The sequence below is a fragment of the Neofelis nebulosa genome, chromosome 2, assembly GCF_028018385.1.
Source record: "Neofelis nebulosa isolate mNeoNeb1 chromosome 2, mNeoNeb1.pri, whole genome shotgun sequence".
Classification (NCBI taxonomy): Eukaryota; Metazoa; Chordata; class Mammalia; order Carnivora; family Felidae; genus Neofelis; species Neofelis nebulosa.
Window position 1 is genome coordinate 128,571,770 of NC_080783.1, and position 18,636 is coordinate 128,590,405.

At 55.5% G+C, this 18,636-nt stretch overlaps 1 protein-coding gene and 1 long non-coding RNA gene across 6 annotated transcripts; one reads left to right on the top strand and one right to left on the bottom strand.

The window, feature by feature from the left end:
* Positions 1–273: 273 nt before the first annotated feature.
* On the bottom strand, positions 274–12,655 carry AMPD2 (adenosine monophosphate deaminase 2). Of its 5 annotated transcripts, XM_058716277.1 has the most exons (19): positions 11,982–12,154; positions 10,991–11,222; positions 6,820–6,950; positions 6,454–6,584; positions 5,835–5,903; positions 5,625–5,736; positions 5,190–5,376; positions 4,813–4,954; positions 4,608–4,697; positions 4,223–4,352; positions 3,871–4,065; positions 3,652–3,783; positions 3,282–3,445; positions 2,901–3,027; positions 2,646–2,809; positions 2,267–2,387; positions 1,799–1,972; positions 1,451–1,561; positions 274–1,302 (listed from the first exon to the last, which is right to left on the bottom strand). In XM_058716277.1, the coding sequence occupies exons 2-19, from the start codon at positions 11,079–11,081 to the stop codon at positions 1,093–1,095; spliced, it is 2,481 nt and encodes an 826-aa protein (XP_058572260.1). In that variant the 5' UTR covers positions 11,082–11,222; positions 11,982–12,154; the 3' UTR covers positions 274–1,092. The 5 variants fall into 5 exon arrangements, 4 of the variants coding, with proteins under 4 accessions (XP_058572260.1, XP_058572258.1, XP_058572259.1 ...); XM_058716275.1 differs by lacking the exon at positions 6,820–6,950 and having other exon boundaries at positions 11,982–12,655; XM_058716276.1 differs by lacking the exon at positions 10,991–11,222 and having other exon boundaries at positions 11,982–12,649.
* LOC131504244 (uncharacterized) lies at positions 11,188–12,692 on the top strand. Its single transcript, XR_009257878.1, has 2 exons — positions 11,188–11,355; positions 11,824–12,692. It is a non-coding gene; the product is annotated as an uncharacterized LOC131504244 (long non-coding RNA).
* The last annotated feature ends 5,944 nt before the right edge of the window (positions 12,693–18,636 follow it).

The following is an 18,636-nucleotide window of genomic DNA, read 5'->3' on the forward strand; positions in this document are numbered from 1 at the left end:
GTACAACAGGGGTGTGCCCTAGACCTGGGGTCAAGTGTCTACTTCAGGGGGGACAGGCTGGATGAGAGCCTGGGGCAGCAGATGGGTCCCTGGTGGACCTCTCCTCCCACCCAGCTTCCTTCATCAGTTTCCACGTGTGCAAATACACATCAGCCAAGCCCAGTCACCCACTTTAGGATTCGCTGTGTACCTCTACCCACAGTGCTCCTGGATCTACCCTCAGCCACCCCCACCATGACTCTCCCTCTCCCAATAGACATCCCACCTGCCTCGTTACTTAAATAACCTTTATTTCTCATGCACTAGGAAAGATGGGATTGTATGAAACACTGCATTTCACAGCAAAGACCTCAGTCCAGAACACAACACAGGGGACCAAGTGGATTCAGGTCTGGTCAAAACTCTGGGGATCACAGTGGGGATACCACCTCCAGGGCTGGTGACAGATTCAGGACCCTCCAGCTGCAATGGCTCCAGATACAACACAGGGCAGCTGCCCCCTCCCACAGAGGCAAAGGAAGCTGACACCAGAGGAGCATGTAGACCGGAGGAAGGACGGAGAAGGCTGCTAGGCAGTGACTTGGTGGAGGCGGTGGTCCAGCACCTCCGAGGCCCGAGTCCAGGCAGCGAGGGCTGTGACCGAGTTCAGCCCAACTGTGCTCACCACAGAGCTGCTGGAGCTCCACAGACCCTCAGCAGGTATGCACGGGCCCCACCTGACTGCTCCCCGGACACACACACACGACAAGATCTGCCCAGGCAGGACCCCAAGGGCTAGAGGGGCCAGCCCCCCTCAACCATCCCTAGCCCCTGTGGACACTTAGATGCCCACAGGACAGCCAGGCTTCAGAGGGTCCTGGGACAGGGCCATTGGCAGGGCAGCCAGCAAAGCCAGGCCTTCAGGCCCAGATAAGGGCAAAGCAGATTCTGGGCACCACTTTCACAGAGGTGGCACAGGGACAGATCCAGGTTGGAGACATGCGGGACAGAACAAAGAAGAACAGACACATGCAGACACAACAGGGTGGGAGGGGTCTGAGAATGAAACGTGGTCGAGGTGCTGAGATGCAGGGGGCCCTGTGTGGGCCAAGCTCACTGAGGCCCCGGGCTTGTGGTGACACCAGCCTCCTCCGGGATGGTCTCCAGCGTCTCACTCTGGACAGCCTGCGTGATGAGTGCCAGCTCCTGGCACAAGGTCTCATAGCGGTAGCCCACACGGATGTCCGGCACGTTCGTACGGCGGATATCATTGCCCTCAGGGCCCTCCTTGGTATAGTTGGGTCCCAGCCAGTGGCTCTTCACCTGTGGTGGGCACGGTTATCAGGCAGGGCCTTCAGGGGCCACGCCCCAGCCCTGAACCATCCCAGGGCCAGCACCCCTGGGACCTCCCCAAATGCAGAGAAGGAGAGGAGAGGGTGTCTGCCAGGTTCCGGGCGGGCGGCTGTGGTACCTTGTGGGAGAAGCCGCTCATGAGCACACTGTTGCGTGCCAGCTCACACATGTCGCAGGAGCTGAGCTTCCACACCTGGGTAGCGATGCTATATTCCTCCATCAGTGGCTCCTGCACAGGCCAGTTTCCCTCAGACAGGTGCACCCGGGCCTGCCACCCAGTCCCTGCCCACCCCTACCCTCATCCTGTACCCACGCCCCACTCTCCCCGGAATTTGCCATGACATGCTGCACACTCCACCAGCAGGGGGCAGCACGAGCCCTGAGGCCCAGGCGGTGGGGGGGGAAGGAAGGGGGGACCTTTGCAGCCTAGAACCACGGCTGGCCTGGATGCCCTCCAGATTCTGACCTTGGTGAAGTGGAACTGCAGGGGATCGTCAGTGGACAGCGAGACCATGAGACCACGAGACAGGTACTCAGGCAGCGGGTTCCGGTGATAGCTGAGGAAGAGGCTGTTATTGCTGAGTGGGGACATGGCGATGCCAATCTGGGCCAGGTAATACAGGTACTGCAGGACTGGGGCCTGGGAAGGCAACAGGGAGGGAGGACCTGTCAGAAGGCCTCAGGGCTGGGGAGGATACCCGGTTCTGGAGGGCACAGGCCACAGGAAGAGGAGATGGGGGAGTCCGGGCTCAGCCTCACGTACAAAGAATCATTTATGGCCAAAATCCAAGCTGGGGCCTCCCTGTGGAGGCTGGGGTGAGGCAGAGTGCAAACTGAGGGTTTGGTGGGAAGGAAGATAAGCTGCTGATGAGGCCCAAAGGGTTGAAAGGAAGGTGAGCAATTGGGAGGGGTGGCTGCAGGTGCACACCCTGACCTTACGCAGAAGCAGCCCGTGAGAGATGTTCTCCGCCAGCATGAAGGCCGACACCAGGTGGTGGATGGGCCCGGCTTCCCCACAGTGCGGCCTCAGCACAAATGTGTGGAAGCCCCTCTGCCTGGGGGCATAAAGATAGTGTCAGCTCCTGAGCCTGGGCCCCTGAGCCCCCACCCAGTGACCGTGTGGGTCTGGGACAAGGGGCCAGGGGCAGATTCTTGGCTCTGAGAGCTGAGCCATGGAGCCCTGAGGGCGCAGAAAGAACGCACTGGGTCCAGGAGTTGGGGCAGGAGGAGGGTCAGGGCTCTGGTGGCCCCAGGCCAGGGCAGCGGGAGAGACAGTGGGGGGAGTAGAGACCCTACCCTGGTGGAGCACGCACCTGCGCAGGTGGTTCAGCATGGCCATGTTGGCAAAGGTGTAGTACAGGTAGTAGGCATAGGGTGGATTGTCCTCCTCCACCCAAGCCTCGGGGAGAGGGCTCTCCAGGTTGAAGACGTGATTCTCGGGCTTAGACTCATCATCCACACTGTCAAAGCCATCCACCTGGCACAGGACCCCAGGGTCAGGCCCAAAGCTACAGCCGCACCTGAGGCCAGCCACCCTCCCCACACCCCGCCCTGTGCCGCCCCCTCACGTGCTCCAAGAAGAGGTGCAGCTCGGGGTGGCTGGCAGGGTGCACAGTGGCCTCAAACAGTGGCAGGAAGATGTTCTCCAGCATCTCTTGGAAGTTGGCCAGCTGGCCCTTGGTACGGTACACGTCACTGCAGGCAGGACGTACGCACACAGGACGTGCAGGTCAGTAGGCACCAGAGCTTGGCCCGAAATCAAAGAAGCACTTTTGAACCACACTGGGTGGGCCAGGCTGGACAGACAATGAGTGGAACCGGGCAGTTCCTCTTCTACTCAGAGGGCTTGGCTGGGACGGGGGGGTCAGCCATCCCCGGCGGGCAGGAGGTAGGCCCTGGCCCCTGAAACTCTGGCCCCCACGCTCCCTCCCACTCCAAGGGCCACTCACAAGAGGCGGGGCACTTGCACGAGCCAGCGCACGTTGGGGGAGTGTACTTTGTGCTTCACGGCCCAACAGGCCAGCTTGTCCCACTCGTCCCTTGAGCGCCCGTAGATGGAGAGTCGCAGCTCCGCATTCTGGTATTTGCTCTCCTCCAGGTCTGACATCACCTCCTGAGAGACACACATGGGGCAACCATCACACTCAGGCTCCCACCGTCCCTGTCTCTGCACCCACCATGTGTGCTCCGTCACACGTCTTCATGTCTCTTACCCACCTTCCTCACCTGCCTCCCTGACACCAGACTCCCGCGGTCTGGGGAAGGGCTGCTCAAGGCTGCTGCCCCTGCACATGGGCCCTGGCAGCCACTCCTCCTCACCTTGATAATGTGGGCAAAGTACTTTCCAGAGACCCTGTTGTCGGTTTTGATGAAGATCTCTCGGAGGACAGACTCCCCAATGGGGTTGTATTTGGCATTGAACTTGTCAAAGCGATGGAAGGTGTTTCTGTCCTGGGGAAAACAGGCAGGCCCAGGTCACCCCTGCCCCTGGTTCACATACTGACCCGGCCCCTCCGCCCCTGTGCCACCAGGACAGACCGCGTGCATGTCCAGCGTGTCCACACTCAGGTCATAGGCAGTGAGATTCATGCTCTCAAAGACCTCCCGCAGCGTCTGCTCGCGGCCCTGCTCCACGTGCACGATCTCCTCCAGGTGCCACTTCATCGCCCGTTTGATAAAGCGCAGCAGGTGCTTCTGGTTCATGCAGGACGAGGCGTGGATGTGCGTGTCCACCTGGGGTGGAACGGGGCTGCTGGGTTCCCTGGAGGCCAAGAGAGCCTGGGGCTTGGGCTAGGAGAGGACTCTGCACAAGGAATGCTGGGCAGGGGGTCCAGGCCCTGCAAGGGAGGCCAGGCAGGGGTGCAGGACCGGGCATGGTGTGGGGGCCCACCTTGCGGATGTTGTAGAAGTCTCGGTGTGGAACCTTCTTCTGGGCGGCCAGCTCCTTCATCTCGTTGAGCAGCACGTGCATCTGGAACTTGGAGCTCAGGTACTGTAGCCGACGGTAGCAGAAGGACTTTCTGGGCAGGAAGAGAACACGGCAGGGGCTCTAGGACACGAAGAGGCACCTGGGGAGGGCCTGGGTAAGGAGGCAGAGAGGGAGGGGGTGGGAGAGTGCAGGACTGAGACTGCCCAGGGGGCAAAGACAGAGGGAAAGTCTAGGACTCAGTGACTGAGAAGGGGTGAGAGATGGTGGCAGGTGACTGGGGCAGGGCTGAGGCTGGAGAGTCCAGGCTGGGAAGGGAGCCAAATGTCCGGGACAGGCAGGGACTCACATGGGGCCATTGATAATCAGGGCCATGAGCACATTGACATCTGCCACAAATTCCTGCAGGTCAGGGTACGGCAGCTCCATCTCTGAGCAACTGACACATAGTGAAAGCTTAGGTGAGAAGAGCACGTCGTGCCCCATGGAACCCCCTAAGCCAATGCAGCCCCCACACAGCTCCCCCCGCCCCAGCACTCCCCACACCGGCTTACTGATCATCAGGTTCCCTGCGGGTGTAGACGTGCACCACGCCCTGCACCATGCGCAGACCCAAACCCAGGTCCCCAGGCATGGTGCTCGGCTCACAGTGCTCATATGGGTGCTGCTCCAGCGCAGGGGGGTGCACCGGGGCATCTACAGGGATAGGGAGGGTGGAGTCAGGGCCAGGGCTCCTCCTGGCCACCCACTGCCCAGGCCAGAGGCTCCATAGAGGGCGAGAGCTCCTGCCCCTGCCTCCACCCACCATGTACCGAGAGGCTGGAATGAGCCTGGGTGGGAAGAAGCAGGCAGGGTGGAGGTTTCTAGGCACCAGGCTCAGGGAGCCTGGGACACCAGGGCACTTAGAGTAGGGCACGAATGGGGGTCCCACCAGCAGACACAGGGGTGTCAGGGCCCTGCTCATAGGTCCGTGTCTCCAGAGGCTTCTCAGCCAGCTGCTGCAGATACCGCCGGGTGGTAGGGCAAAAACTCTGCAGTGACAGGGCCATGTACTTCTCCCGGATAAAAAGTGCCCGCACCACACTCTTGGCTGCATCCAGCAGGTCTGTGAATGGCACCTGGAGACAAGGACATGGGGTCACTCTCCTTGGTCTCAGACCCACACCAGGCCCACCCTCGCCTCTTCCCCAAGGCCTTGACCCTAGAAACAGCACATCAACTAGCTAACAGCCAGACCCTCTGCCCCTCCAGCTTTTGAAACAAGAAATGCCCACGTAGGCCCACCCAGTTCCCAAGCTGGGGGAGCCGGCCAATGGAACACCGTGGAATTGAGGGGAGTGAGACCCAAGGCCCTGACCACACTGACCCCACACTTCTCCTCGCCGGAGATGGTGACCCGCTGAAATTCCCGCTCTAGCACCACGTCTCGGTCCCGCAGGCCCCGGTCACCTTGCCCCTCGCTCTGCTCCTTGAAGAGCCTACAGGGGGAGAGTAGAAGGGAGGGGGCTGGAGCCAGCGGCGGGACAGGCCCCAGCCCCACACCCCCACATCCCCTGTGCCCCTCTGCCCTCCTCACTGGAAGTCTGATTCACTGTCTGTCTTCAGGAAATCTTGCTTGGCCCGAAGCAGGATATCTGGCTCCAGCCTAGAAGTGAGAAGGGCAAGAGGTCAGGCAGATGACAAGAGACGGCCCTTGTTCCCAGGTCCGCAAACCGTGCTGGCTGCCGTGCACATGTTGTTCCTCATGGCCTCGTGGGGCTGTAGAACCCTGCACTGTGGGTGCTGGCTTGCCCGCATTAGATATGAGAAAGCACACCCAGAAGTTGAGCAGCATGTTCTAGGCCACTCTGGTGGGTAGAAGACAGAACCAGAATTCAACAGCCTAACTCCAAAGCCTGTGTTTCAGACCACTGCTCTATGCTGCTCCCTAGTGGGCCCCAGAGAGAGGGACAGGATGGGAGAGGGACAGAGACAGGGCTCTGAAAGTGTCCCAGTAGAGACGGAGGGACACTGGGCAGATTACCCTGTGCCCCCTACCCCCAACCCTACAGCTGTCAGGCTGTGCCCTCTCCTACTGCTACCTGGCTGTGTCCCCCTACAACAGTGGCTGCCAGGCTGTGCCCCACCCCCCCACCCCTGCAGCTGACTGTGCCTGGTCCAACCCATAGCTGCCATAGCTGGGGCTGGGGGCTTACTTGACATCCTGGCTGATCTGCCTCTCCAGGCGCTGCCTCCGCTCCTCCAGCTGCTCAATGGGGCTCTCCTCAGGGAACTCGTACGGGGCACTACGGAGCTCGCTCTCAGCCAGGGAGCGGCTGAACAGCTCCTGGTGGGAGGGAAGGAAGGGTCAGTGTGTCCTAGCCCTCAGCTGCCGGGCCCTCACTTGCCGAGTCTAGGGATGGGGTAAGGGCAGCAGGAGCTGGAGGTACCTGGGAGAGGCTAGGGATCAGGGCACAGCCAAGCGTGAAGTAAGGGGACAGCTGAGATGGAGGGGTGTGGGGAGCAGAGACAGGGCATGGGGACAGCGGTGGAGGGACACAGGGTGAGGTGTCAGGCGATACCTCGGCAATCTCCTTGCATTTGTCATCCATAGACGTGCGTAGGTCGAGTGGGAAGTGCTTGAGGCAGGGGGCAGGGCCTGGCAGGGATCGGGCAGACTGCAGCGGAGGGGCCCCCAGCCCACCCCGAGCCTCTGTGGAGACAGTGATGCCAGGGTCAAAGGGTGGAGGGCAGGGCCTGTGCGCTCTAGAAGCGCTGGGTCCCCACAGGCCCCAGGCCTGCCCCAGAGAGAGGCCAGGGCTTGGAAAGTGGGCAGTCCCCCCTCAGAGACTGAGGAATGGGCCTGCGTGTGGCTCCCAAAGGACCTCACCCTCACAATCTAGCACAGGGCCCCTGACACATTCCAGGCTCAGGAGTGGGGGTCCTGAGTCTGCCCCTAGAGCAAGTGGATTCCCTCACTCCAGGAATAAGACTCTCAATCCTGGACTAGAAACTACTGCCTCGGTAAGCAGGAGACCCCGTGCAGGCAGGCACACGTACACACACACACGTACACACACACACACACACACACACACACACACACGGTGCTCATTAAGGACCCGGTGGTCACGCTAGCAATCCCCAGCCCACAGCTTCCAGGCCGGCCAGGCCAGGAGCAGACCTGCCCCTGGCCTCAGCAATCCTCCTCAAGAAACCAGGGCCTGCACCTGATAACCCAGACCTACACAGCCCAGGCAAGTCACAGCTGCCACTTAGCTCTGAACTGGAGACCAGACCCTAAGGGAAGAGGAGGAGAGGAAGTGGAGGACCTGGTTGGCAGCAGTAACCCTACCTCCTCCCCAGTGGCCTGCCTTCTCCCCCAGGACCCCAAGGCTGCCAAGATGTGGCCTGGCCCCAGCCCGCCCCTCCCACTGCTGGCTGCCCCTCCAAAGGGAGCTGCCACAAACAGTCTGCGCCACTCGGAGGCCCCAGGATCTGGGCCGGAGGCCCCAGGGAGGGCCTGGGGAAGGGAGTGTCAGAATCCAGGGCCTCTCCACATGGAGGACAGAACTCCTCAGCTGTACCACCAGGAGGCTGGCACTAAAGGCCTTGAAGCTGCTAGTCTACAGGGGCTGCCTGAGCTCCCAGCCAACCCTGAAGGACCCTCCTTGGGCTCACCAGCCCCACCCTCCCCACCAGGAAGCTCTCCACACCCAACTGGGCTTTCCCAGCCAGCTCTGAAGGATATTCCCTTCCAGCAGCCTCCTCTCCCCTCTCCACCGCATCTCAGGGACAGATTGGAGGCTCTGCCCAGGTAGCATGCTTTAAAGTCTGTGGACCCACTTCATGATCCCCCAGAGTAGGGTCCCAAGGCTGGACAAAGGGAAGAGGAGGTGCCTGCGCCAGATCCAGGACCCAGCCCCTGCTCTCCCGGGTGCCTGCCTGGGTCCTACCTGCAGAGTTCAGGCAGCTCCAGCCAACAGCCCTGTGCCCCTGGCCCGCTTGTTTGCTGAGTGGAGCTGTAGCCAGTCCCCCAGGACAGCTCAAGGGGCCGGCACGGGCTGTACCAAGTGCAGCAACATGCAGGGGAGACCCTAGGATGACAGCAAGCAGGGGGCTAGGGAAGCCCAGGGGAGCCAGAAATCAAGGAAAGGAGCATCAGAGTTGGGAAATGAGAGGAACTGGAGAAGTGAACAGGACCTTAACCTCTACAGTACCAGGGCCCAGCCTAAAGTGGAGCCCCCAAGGGGGTGGACCAGGGTAGGCTGATAAGGGCTGGGCAGTCTGGCTGGGAGAGGCCAAGCCTCCTTAAAATGCACTACCATTGGGGATAGTGAGTGGATAGGGCCCTGCTGGCCAAAGGGTAGGAGGGGAGAGAGGTAGGGGTGAGCAGCCCTCATTTCCAAACACAACAGCCCCAGGCCACTTCATCTGCCCAGAGGCCTTGTTTTGCTCCCCACAGTCCCCTGGGTCCCCTGACTATGGGGTTCCTTGAGACAAACAAAGCCTCTTCTAGGGAGAGAAGTTGGGTGGCAGTAAGAGAAGTGACTCACTCCAAGTAGGGACCAGTTACTGAGTTTCTCTGCTGCCCAGTGGGGCTGGTTCACAGCTGCCCAGACTGCTAACCCCCCGTTTCAAGCTTATCACTGGGGACGAAGCATCCAGGAGAAGCATGGGAGATAAGGGACTAGAATTTGGAGAACTTGAGTCTGACTGTTCCCACTTATAGCATATCTCTGCCTCCCAGAGGCCTCAGGTCCTATAATAATGGGGTGATAAGTGGGTCCTGCCCTGCCTAGCCACAAACTGCCATAAGGCTCAAAGAGATACGTTTCTGCAAGTGTTCTGTAAAACACCATAATCTGTGATTGTGAACTCCAGGGGCCCTCCAACACCTCTCACTCTCCCACCTACTACAGAGGGTGAGAGGTTCTGAGGCCCAGCTCAGACCAAAACAACCAAGCAGTGAATGGCAGCAAAGAGGACAGAACTTGATGGGGGTGGAGACGGGTGCGGGGGCGGGGGGCGGGGGGGGGGGGCGGGTGGAGAGACACAATCTCATACTTGGAAGAGGGCAGAGCAGGAAGAGGAAAGAAAAATGGGCACTTGTTCCACACAGAGGGTGTAAGACAGAGCTCAAGGTTCTTGCCTGCCCCAAAACCTTGATCCTACACAACTCCTCACCATTCTAGCCCCCTGCAGAAGAGGCCAATCACAGACCTCCGGGGCTGGTCTCTATCAGGTCAACAAGAGCTGAATCCAAGGTCCTAATCTCAACTTCCTCTCTTAGCAGGGTGGCCTAAGATCTACACTGAAATGCAGGGGACACCAGGACAGGTTCCAGCAGCCAGAGCCATTCGTCCAGGCTGCAGGCCCCTGCACAGGGCTGCTGGGGTTCACTAGAGGTATATACTCCCTGAGGCCAGGCCTAGAAGACCCAGCTGCCTGTCTGCTAGTCCCATCCCCTGAGTCTGTGCCACTGCAACACACACACACACACACACACACACACACACACACACGCGCGCGCGCGCGCACACACAAGCGGAGTCCACCAAAAGCCAGAAGGGACTGCTCCCATCAACTCCAAGATCTTGCCACCTCATCTACCCTCTGCCCTGGAGCCCCCTCGCTCACTGCCAAGACTGCCTTAGTAGGCAGAGAGGTGTCCGAGGCTTTGACCCATAGATATCAGATGTTCCCACCGAGTGACCACCCAAAGGTGTACAGATCTAGCTCCAGGGTACACACTGTCTGGATAGCCCAGACCTGGACACAGAAAACACAGACCCTCAGGACTACTTTCCTCAGGTCAGGATCTTCAATGGCATAAGAAAACAGAGGCGGTGGATGATTAGGCTATAGGTACAGACTGCTGCTGAGGGGAGGGGGTGAAAAGACTGGCTTGACCAGGTCACCAAAATGGGGGCGGTCCTTCCTTAGTCAGGAAGCCTGGGGACAGCAGACGGCAGGTAGATATCCCTCAGCAAGCACAGACTCAGGCAGTCTAGCCCTCGGGGAGATGGGCACAGCTACTCCACGCTGCCTGCTCCAAATGGTGCAGAGATGTCTATCAGAATAGGAGCCAAACCAAAGGGTGTAGGAGCACACACAGGCAGGCAGTGGCCCCAGCCTGAGCCCCCAAACAGGCCTGGCCCGAGGACACCCCATACTTATGAGGAAGCTCACAAGACAAACCAGGAGACAGCAAACAGCAAATAACAGATACCGTTGAGCCCCCAGCCCTGGGATGCCCAGTAGCAACAAGCGTGCCCTAACATCAGACCCCCAGGAAGGGGAATACGGACCTCGGGTCCTAGGAAGGGGCACTAACCACAGGACAGCCTGAGACTGTCTGGTGAAGCCACAGCTGCCAGCAGTGTGGCCAGCCCACAAACCAGTCAGTCCCACACATCTCCCTCTCCATTCACACACACTCCACATGCAAACGGTCTTAGCACATCCACATGCTGACACGTGTGCAAACACACCTCTTGCTGCACCCACACCCGCACCCACTCCTCATTACAGAGGGCAGCACCCCCAACATAGAACATAGAGACCTGTCATCTTCCACCCCACCGCCCTCTCTGCACCACCTCCCAAGCCAGCCGTCCCTGGGATAGAGGACAAGGGGCACCACCGCAGAGAGGGCGCAGGAGAAGGGGTACCCCCTCTGATGGGACCAGTAGCCAGGGCCAGCGGTGGTGGGGTAGAGCCAGTGGCTGAGGCCAGGAAGCACACACTCACCTGGTACTGCAGAGGAGGCCTGCAGGCTGGCCAGCTTCTTAAAGGGATATTTGGCCTTGGGACTGCCGGCGCCAGATGGGTTGGATGCCATGGCTCGCGCCGCGGAGATGGCGGGGGGAGTCTGAGCCGCACCAGCTGGGCCTGGCTCTGCCACATCCAACCCCTTCCTCCGCCCCGCCCTCAGCGGGAGTGACTGATGCAGGAAGCAGAAGCCCCGCAGGCGGAAGAGGCCCTGGCCACGATTTCTGATGTTGTCTAGGCAACCTCGGGGAGGGGGACCTCCATCCCCGCCTCTTATCCCTTCCCTTCCCTCCTCAGACCCCGGAGTGACGCGACTGATGGGTGCTGGGCCTGGGGGGATGGAGGTGAGCAAACAAGATGGGGAAGGGCCAGCCCTTAGCACTCCACTGACCCCTTCAGAGCCCTTGCCCCTTGTCAGGGATCTGGGGCAAAGGAGTCAAAGTCCCGGCTAGCTGGTCCAGCCAGCATGGGAGAAAAAAAATCATAATAAACAGGAATCCAGCGCCAGCTCCAAGCTCAGAACACACTTCTCTCAGAGCAGGCATGCTCCGTGAAAACCCAGCCCCTCTGGGACACAGTCCCCTTTTCTCTTCTCCGTCAGACACCCAGCCCCAGGGGTAGCCCAGCTCTGGGAGGATGGGGTAGAACAGAGAATCCCAACCCAGTAGGGAGGAGCCTGTCTTGGGAAAATTCCACTGGTCGGCAGGCGCTACCTTCTAGGAAGGCAGAGAGGCCAGGAAGCAGGGGCGTCTCTGGGGGGTCTGGGAAGGAGACCCAGCGACTTCTGACTTTTCTGTCTTTTCCGCACTCAGATTCTGCTTTCCCAGGCCTGCCCCAGGAGGAGACGGCCACCTTCTCTAGGTCTGCAGACTGTGCTGAGACCCCCACCCTCTTGTCTCCCTGGCCATGTACTTCTCTGTCCCAGAGACCCTCCCCCCCCCCCCCCCCCGACACAGGCACAGACACTCACCTGAGGCCATACTGCCGGAACCCGGAGGGGTATGTGGGAGACTGCCCGCCAGGGTCCGCACAACCGGGAAGCTGGGGTCGCAAGGGAGGGGAGGAGGGCTGAACCCAGACCCTGGCCAAATCGCTCCAAGGATCCCTGGCTCTGGCACCGAGATGGAAGAAGTAAGGCAGTCTTTCAAAATTGCCCGCAGGCGGGAGACGGACCTCCGCGGACCTCGGCCGCTGAACTAGCCTCGAAGACCCCGGGGAGTCCCGACTTCCAGCTGTCTGCTCAGGAGGCGAGCAGGCCACGTGCTCCCCAGAGAGCAGGACCCGGAACTCGTCTGTGCTTCTTTCAACACTCTCTGGGTGTTCAGGATCGGACTATCGTAGCTGGACTGTGGTGGAGTCACGCAACAGGTGCGACCCCACAGAAGCCAAACCAGCGCCTCAGGGCGTCTCAGCCGCCCCAGGCCCCGCTGTGCCCGAGGCCCCGCCCCCTCCGGGCAGGCCCCGCCCCCGCCGTGTTCCTCTTCCCCTCGCCACGTGGGCAGCCGCCACTCCGCAGTTAGCCAGGCGGGTCTTGGGCAAGCGTTGTGCGTCAGCTTCCTCATCAGTGAAATGGGGCGGTGTAATTGCACTCAAGGGAGTTGTTCTGAGCATGAAACGTTAAGCACCTTTGCACGATGCCTGGCACAAAGTCGATGGCCCATAAAAGATAACTAGTATTGTCTCAGGACTCATTCATTTTGTTTTTTAAGATTTTATTTTTAAGTAATCTCTACACCAAAGGTAGGGCTCGAACTCACAACCCCAAGATCAAGAGCCACAAGCTCCACCAACTGAGCCAGCCAGGCACCCCCATTCATTCACTTTTAGAAGTCATTCCTGGGCATTCTCATTCCGGGTCCTCTGCTTTCTTCTGGCAGGCATAGATAAAACAGGGTGTGTCCTGCAATCCAGGCTCTCCTTCCTACATTTACTTATGTATTTATTGGTTAAAAGCTTAGGCTCTGTAGCCAGAATGCCTGGGTTCAATTCCAGACTCTTCCACCTACTTTGTGATTGACGGGGAAGTTACTGGACTCTCTGTGCTCCTATTTCCTCTGGAAAATGACTGTAAGAGACCCTGCTTTGTATAGTGGTCGTTAGGATAAATGAGTTAATATAAATTAAGTGCTTAGAGCAGTGCCTGGCCTGTAGTTACTACTCAGTTATTGTCTGTGTCTTATCATTGCTATGTCCTTGTCCTTAGTTCCCTGTTGACAACCTCATATGGTGATGATTCTCTTGGTGGCCTAGAAAGAAGTGGAGTTGGGATGTTTGGAGAACTGCAGACACCCCACCCAGCCAGCACCCCCACTCCCAAGTAACACAGAATCCTACCTAAAGGGAACGGGGGGAGCTAAGACTTCACTAAACATAATCAAGTGTATTAGCAGTAATTAATCTTTTCCCTATTTCTCCACCTGTGGGAGCCCTTTGTTCCCCACACCCAGTTGTATTAATGCTGTTTGTCCAGCTCCTCCCAGTTCTCCCCTACAACCAAATTCCTTCCCAAACTCTGCCTCCCCCACCTCTCCCCAAGCTGGATTCTGGACCCTGGACCCTACTATCTGTGTGTGTCTGGTGTCACATCTATTGATTTCTGCCTGCTGCTCCTCCTTACCCTGGGCAAACTCAAAAAACTATGGCCTCCATAAACATGGCGGTGGGGGAGTTCACCTCACAAAGAAGCAATCAAACCAATAAAACAAAGGAAATAACGATGTTTACCCATCAACTTAGCAAAGATTAAGGGGAAAAAATCCTAATACACGCAAGGGTGTAGTGAGATGGGACACACATACACTACTGGACACGAACATCAACATAATCTTTCTGAAAGCCATTTGGTAATACATAATCAAGAGTCTTTCAAAAGTTCCTATTATTTAACCTAGTAATTCCACTTTCAGGAAATTGTTCTTCTAAAGAGCTGCCAGAAAAATATGCACGAATTTGTTCATCACTGCAATGTTTATCATATAGAAAGGCTGGAAACATAAAGGTCCAACAATAGGGAAATGTTTCAATTTTGTCATATGCATGCAATGAAATACAACAATTAAAAATTGTTCTTGGAGAATTTCTTAATGAGGTGGAAACGTTTACAATGTAAAGTTTGGTTTCAAAAAAATGAATGTAAAAATCTGTACATACAGTATGGCCCTAATTATATGACATATATGCATAGGAAACAGACACACCAAAAAGTTTACAAATGATTATCTGTGGGTGGTAGAATTGGGAATTATATTTCCTTCTTTATACTTAACTGCATTTAAAAAATTGTCTACCATGCATAGCCATTACTTTTATATAAATCAAGGGAATAGGAAACAACAAACAAATCTGTAACAGCCTCCACACCCCACTCCCAACAGACCCTCCTGGGTCTTAATCCCAGACTAAATTGGTCTTGGGATCTTTAGGAATCTTGAAGCTGTTGGGCTCTCAACAATGAATGACAAAATAAATCTCAAAATTAAAAATCAAGCAGCAGGTAACCATGTAGAATGTCAACTGTACTCTGATAAAATGCATATTTTGACATAGTTTTAAGGGGCGGTAGCTTGCATTGGGCTAGGTCTCATTCGGATTCTCCCTTAATCCGGACCTACTTACCTAACCAGCCCATAGGTGGCAATCCCTGCCCTCCACCCTACCCAGGCAAACCGGTTCACTAGTCCCTTCATGCTCCTCCCTAGTGCCATCTGCAACACACCCTTCACCCCACAACCCTCCCCTATTTCCAGGCCATTTGGTACACAGTGTACCTGCTAGGAAGTGTGTCCTGATTACAGCTAAGCATCGATCTCTCCACCTACACAACACCAGTAAGAATCTAAGCGGGGTTCACTGTCTACGCAAAAACAGTTTGGAAAGTGAAGGAGTGAGTCATCCTCTTTGGCCTCCAGCTTCTTTCATGTTGGGGCCATAATGTTGTCTTTGAGCCTCTGAGATCTTCCCTAGCTCTAAATACAGCTCCCTCCCTCCTACTCTATTCACCAGATGGTTCCTTAAATGGCCCTCCCTGAACCCCGGGCCCCCACTCAAGTATGCTCCTTAATTCTCTGAAGAAGGCTTCTCTTCGCCCTTGGCCCGCAGCTCACTTGTGATGTCAGCCTCCCCACTAGGCCAGACCACTCTGCAGACACCGGACTCTGGAGAGAACACCTCCAGCCTCACAAAGATCCTTGGCCAGAACAGTTTCCCAAAGCATCCCCTATGCTTAGATCCTTCTGGAACCAAGCTACTCGGTTCTGGTTTCTCAGCTTGTTCAAGCAACCTGTCCCCCAGCATTGTTTACAACTCCATACAGCTGCATCCACCCATACTAGTTTGTAAGTATTCAAATGGCTCTAGCCATGCCCTGTCATTCCAGGCCCTCACTGGCTAGCCCCAATGCCCCTTTGTTGTCCTCTCCCAGCCCTCCTCTCCAAGCACCTTTCCCTGCACCTTTCCCTCTCCTGCCCCACCAGTCACATCTCATTTTCCAGTCTTCCCAGAACACACGTTGCACCTCGGGCCTCCATGCATTCTCTCATGCTTTCTTTCCTCTCCCCAAAATGCCTTACCTCCGTTTCTATTGTTGTTCTGCTTTCTCTGTTGCAAGTCTGTTCATTTTAGTTGCTCCCTCCTTTCTTCTACAGAATTTTTCAGTCTGACAGTTAAATGTGTTTATAATGGTCTTTCCTACCAGGGGTGGAGGGTAGGTTTTAAACAGCTTTGAATTCTCCAGCACTAGCACAGTGTTCCTTCAATTCAGCTGCTTCTCTGTGAATTTACCCCACCTCTTCCTTTGGACTGGAAGGTCCTGAGGGCAGTTCTTCATTCATGACCTCCCTACTCCAGCTGAGACAAGGCTTTCTCCACAATCCCCATCACTGAGGGTAAGACAGATCCTGAGGTCTCCCCTTAGCTCAGGAAACAGGACCAAATTTGTTGGGAAATGGTGAGTCTTTCTTCACTCAAAATGATTGGTTATCAGGCTGTGAGTAGGACTCCTGAGCTCTAGCTGATTTTGATGCTAATTTGTTTATTAATGTGAGGACCATATTTCTGTGTTTCTAAATGGGAATAGCACGTACATGCTTTTCCTACTCCACCAGGTCACTGAACCCAAATGCAATAATAAAGTAGAACAGTCACAGTTTCGAAAGGCATCAGAGCTGAAGACGGCAGGCAGGAGGTCACTGGCATCAGGATGGGTCAGCACAATTAGAGGCCAGGCAAGGGTCAGGAGCTCTCTTACTCAGCTTAGTAGTCGGAATGGGAGCCCAGCAAACTACAAAACAAGTAGGAGCAGCACAGAAGTTTGCAGAGGTGGTAGCTGAAAAAGGAACAAGCTCGAACATTTTCTCCATGCGTCAAACAAGTTAGTGGTTCCTTTAACATTGCAAGTGCTACTGTTTTCGAGCTCATGCAGGTTGCCTGTTTCCTCCAAGTGTTCTTTCACTGGCTGCTTATGTGGGGGTCGTGGGAAGAAGGATCACTTGATTTGCTCATTAAACTATAGGACCTTGAACAGGTTACTTACCCCTCAAGTCTCAGTTCTCTGGTCTGTAAACTGGGGACAGAGCACTTACCTTGAAATTAGTGTGAGAATGAACTGATAGGAGCCATATTAACTCGGCCAGCACAGTGGCTGGCAGTCCCCTGCTCTGAACACAACAGGCTTCAGCACAGCTCTGGACTAGGTGTAGGTTACCAATATTGTGGGTAGGCTAGGGCTGGGCTGGGGAGGTATAATTACTGAAACCTTATAGCCAAGATTCCAAGACAATCACAATTTCAAAGACACTCTCCTGTTTTAAGTCAAGAAGCACTTGCCAATTTTTGATTGGGAAAACATGATCACTAGGGAAGGCACCGTGGCGGCTACCTATTTCTCCATCAGCCCTGAGAGTCTGGGCTCCAGGCCCAGGGCTTCTCAGCCAGATGCTCAGATATGCAGCTGAAAGGTGGTGGAAGGAGGAAGGAGCTCAGCAATGGCTCAGGGTACCTGGTAGGTGGGAGGCCCTGGGGCTCCCTCCCAGCTTCTCAGTCCAAATGCACAGGCCACTACAGTGCAATTCCACTCTAAAAGGAAAGAACACGTTAAGCCCTTCAAGCTCAGGTTAAGTCCTCAACTCCTTGGCTGCGCATTGGAATCACCTGGGGACATTTGGAAATCTCCACACCTAGACTGTATTCCAGACCAATTAGATCAGTATTATTTTTTAAAGCTCTCTGGGTAAATTCCAAAGTACAACAAAAGTTGAGAGCCACTCTTCTGGATCAGGTTTTTCCAAACTTGCCAGATGATGATAATCACTCGTATTAGTTTAAAAGAGTTTCTCAGGATCTGGAATTAGCACTATTGCCGGAACTTAATGATTCTAAAGCACACCCCTTTATAAAAACATATAGGATATTTTAACATCTTTGAAATGTGAGTGATCTTCCAATCAGTGAGACCTAAGATTCGATAACACACAGAAACAAGCATCTCAGGTGATCCTCATGATTAGGCAGGTATGAGGAAAAAACAATTCCCTAGTACCTCCTAGGGCAGCACTTCCCGAACTTTAACATGCTTAGAGTCACCTGCGATCCAGTTAAAATGCAGGCTCTAAATCAGATCTAGGTTAAAGCCTGAGATCCTGCACTTCCAAGAAGCTCCCAGGTGATCTAGGCTGGGCCTTGCACCACATTTTAGGTAGCAAAATCCCGAAGTACTGAGGAGGCTCCACCAGCAACCCACTTAATTAAACGGAAATAACTGGCATAGAGAAATATGACCGATGGAGAGAGTCTTCCATAGGTCCAAAAGAGAACTCCTGGGTTCCTCTCTGGCATTTCTTCCCAGGAAGGGGCAGCTGGAATGAGGGCCAGAGGGAGGGCTGCCCCAACCTTTGCAAAGCCAGAGGCTAGAGTCCAATTTCCCAAGGAAGCAGTTTCCTGTATGAGGCAGCACAAACTCCCACTCTAAACAGCAAAGTTCACTCACCAAGTAAGGGTAGGCCTCAGGTGGCTTTACAGAGTTGGAGGCCCGCTCTCTCTGTGTATACTTTTTCTTTCATTCATTCACCAAACTTTTACTGAGGGTCTGCTAATAAACCACACGGTCTAAAGGACTCACATATGAATCAGATTTGGTCCCTGACCTCCAGCGGAAGCAATTCAGCCTGGGAGAAACCCATTCATAAAGCAAAGTACAGTATGAAGGGATAAGTGCTACAAAGAAGCACATAGAGAGATTACCCAACATAGCAGAACAATGCTAATAACTTCCTGGTGCAGCAGCCACTGGAGGAGCTGGAGGAAACATTTCTAATTTTTCCAGGAAGGGCACCACCCTAAACAAGATTTCCTTGCCAGGACCAGCCTGGTATGATGGAGAGGGTGCTTTGATGCCTTGAAGCCCTTGAAAACAAGACTCTAAAATCTGGAGTCTCAGGACAGGCAGAGCTTCCTATGTTTACACATCTAATCTCTAGAGCTAAAATGCAAGTGAATCCAAGGAAGAAAGAGACTTTTAGGAGATCAGCCCCTCAAAAGGATGGGACAGCTGTGAACTCATTCCAGAAAGCTCCAGTACCCGCATTCTGTCCTCCTGTGTCAAAATCCAGCCATTTTCTTAGTTACAGAAA

Bases quoted from the DNA above. Each gene is read 5' to 3' on its own strand.
- AMPD2 (XM_058716277.1), bottom strand. From the start codon at position 11,081: ATGGCATCCAACCCATCTGGCGCCGGCAGTCCCAAGGCCAAATATCCC. The intron at 4,698-4,812 runs GTAAGCCGGTGT...ACTATGTGTCAG, and splicing joins CGCAGGGAACCTGATGATCA to TTGCTCAGAGATGGAGCTGC. The intron at 2,388-2,645 runs GTGCGTGCTCCA...TTATGCCCCCAG, and splicing joins ATGCTGAACCACCTGCGCAG to GCAGAGGGGCTTCCACACAT.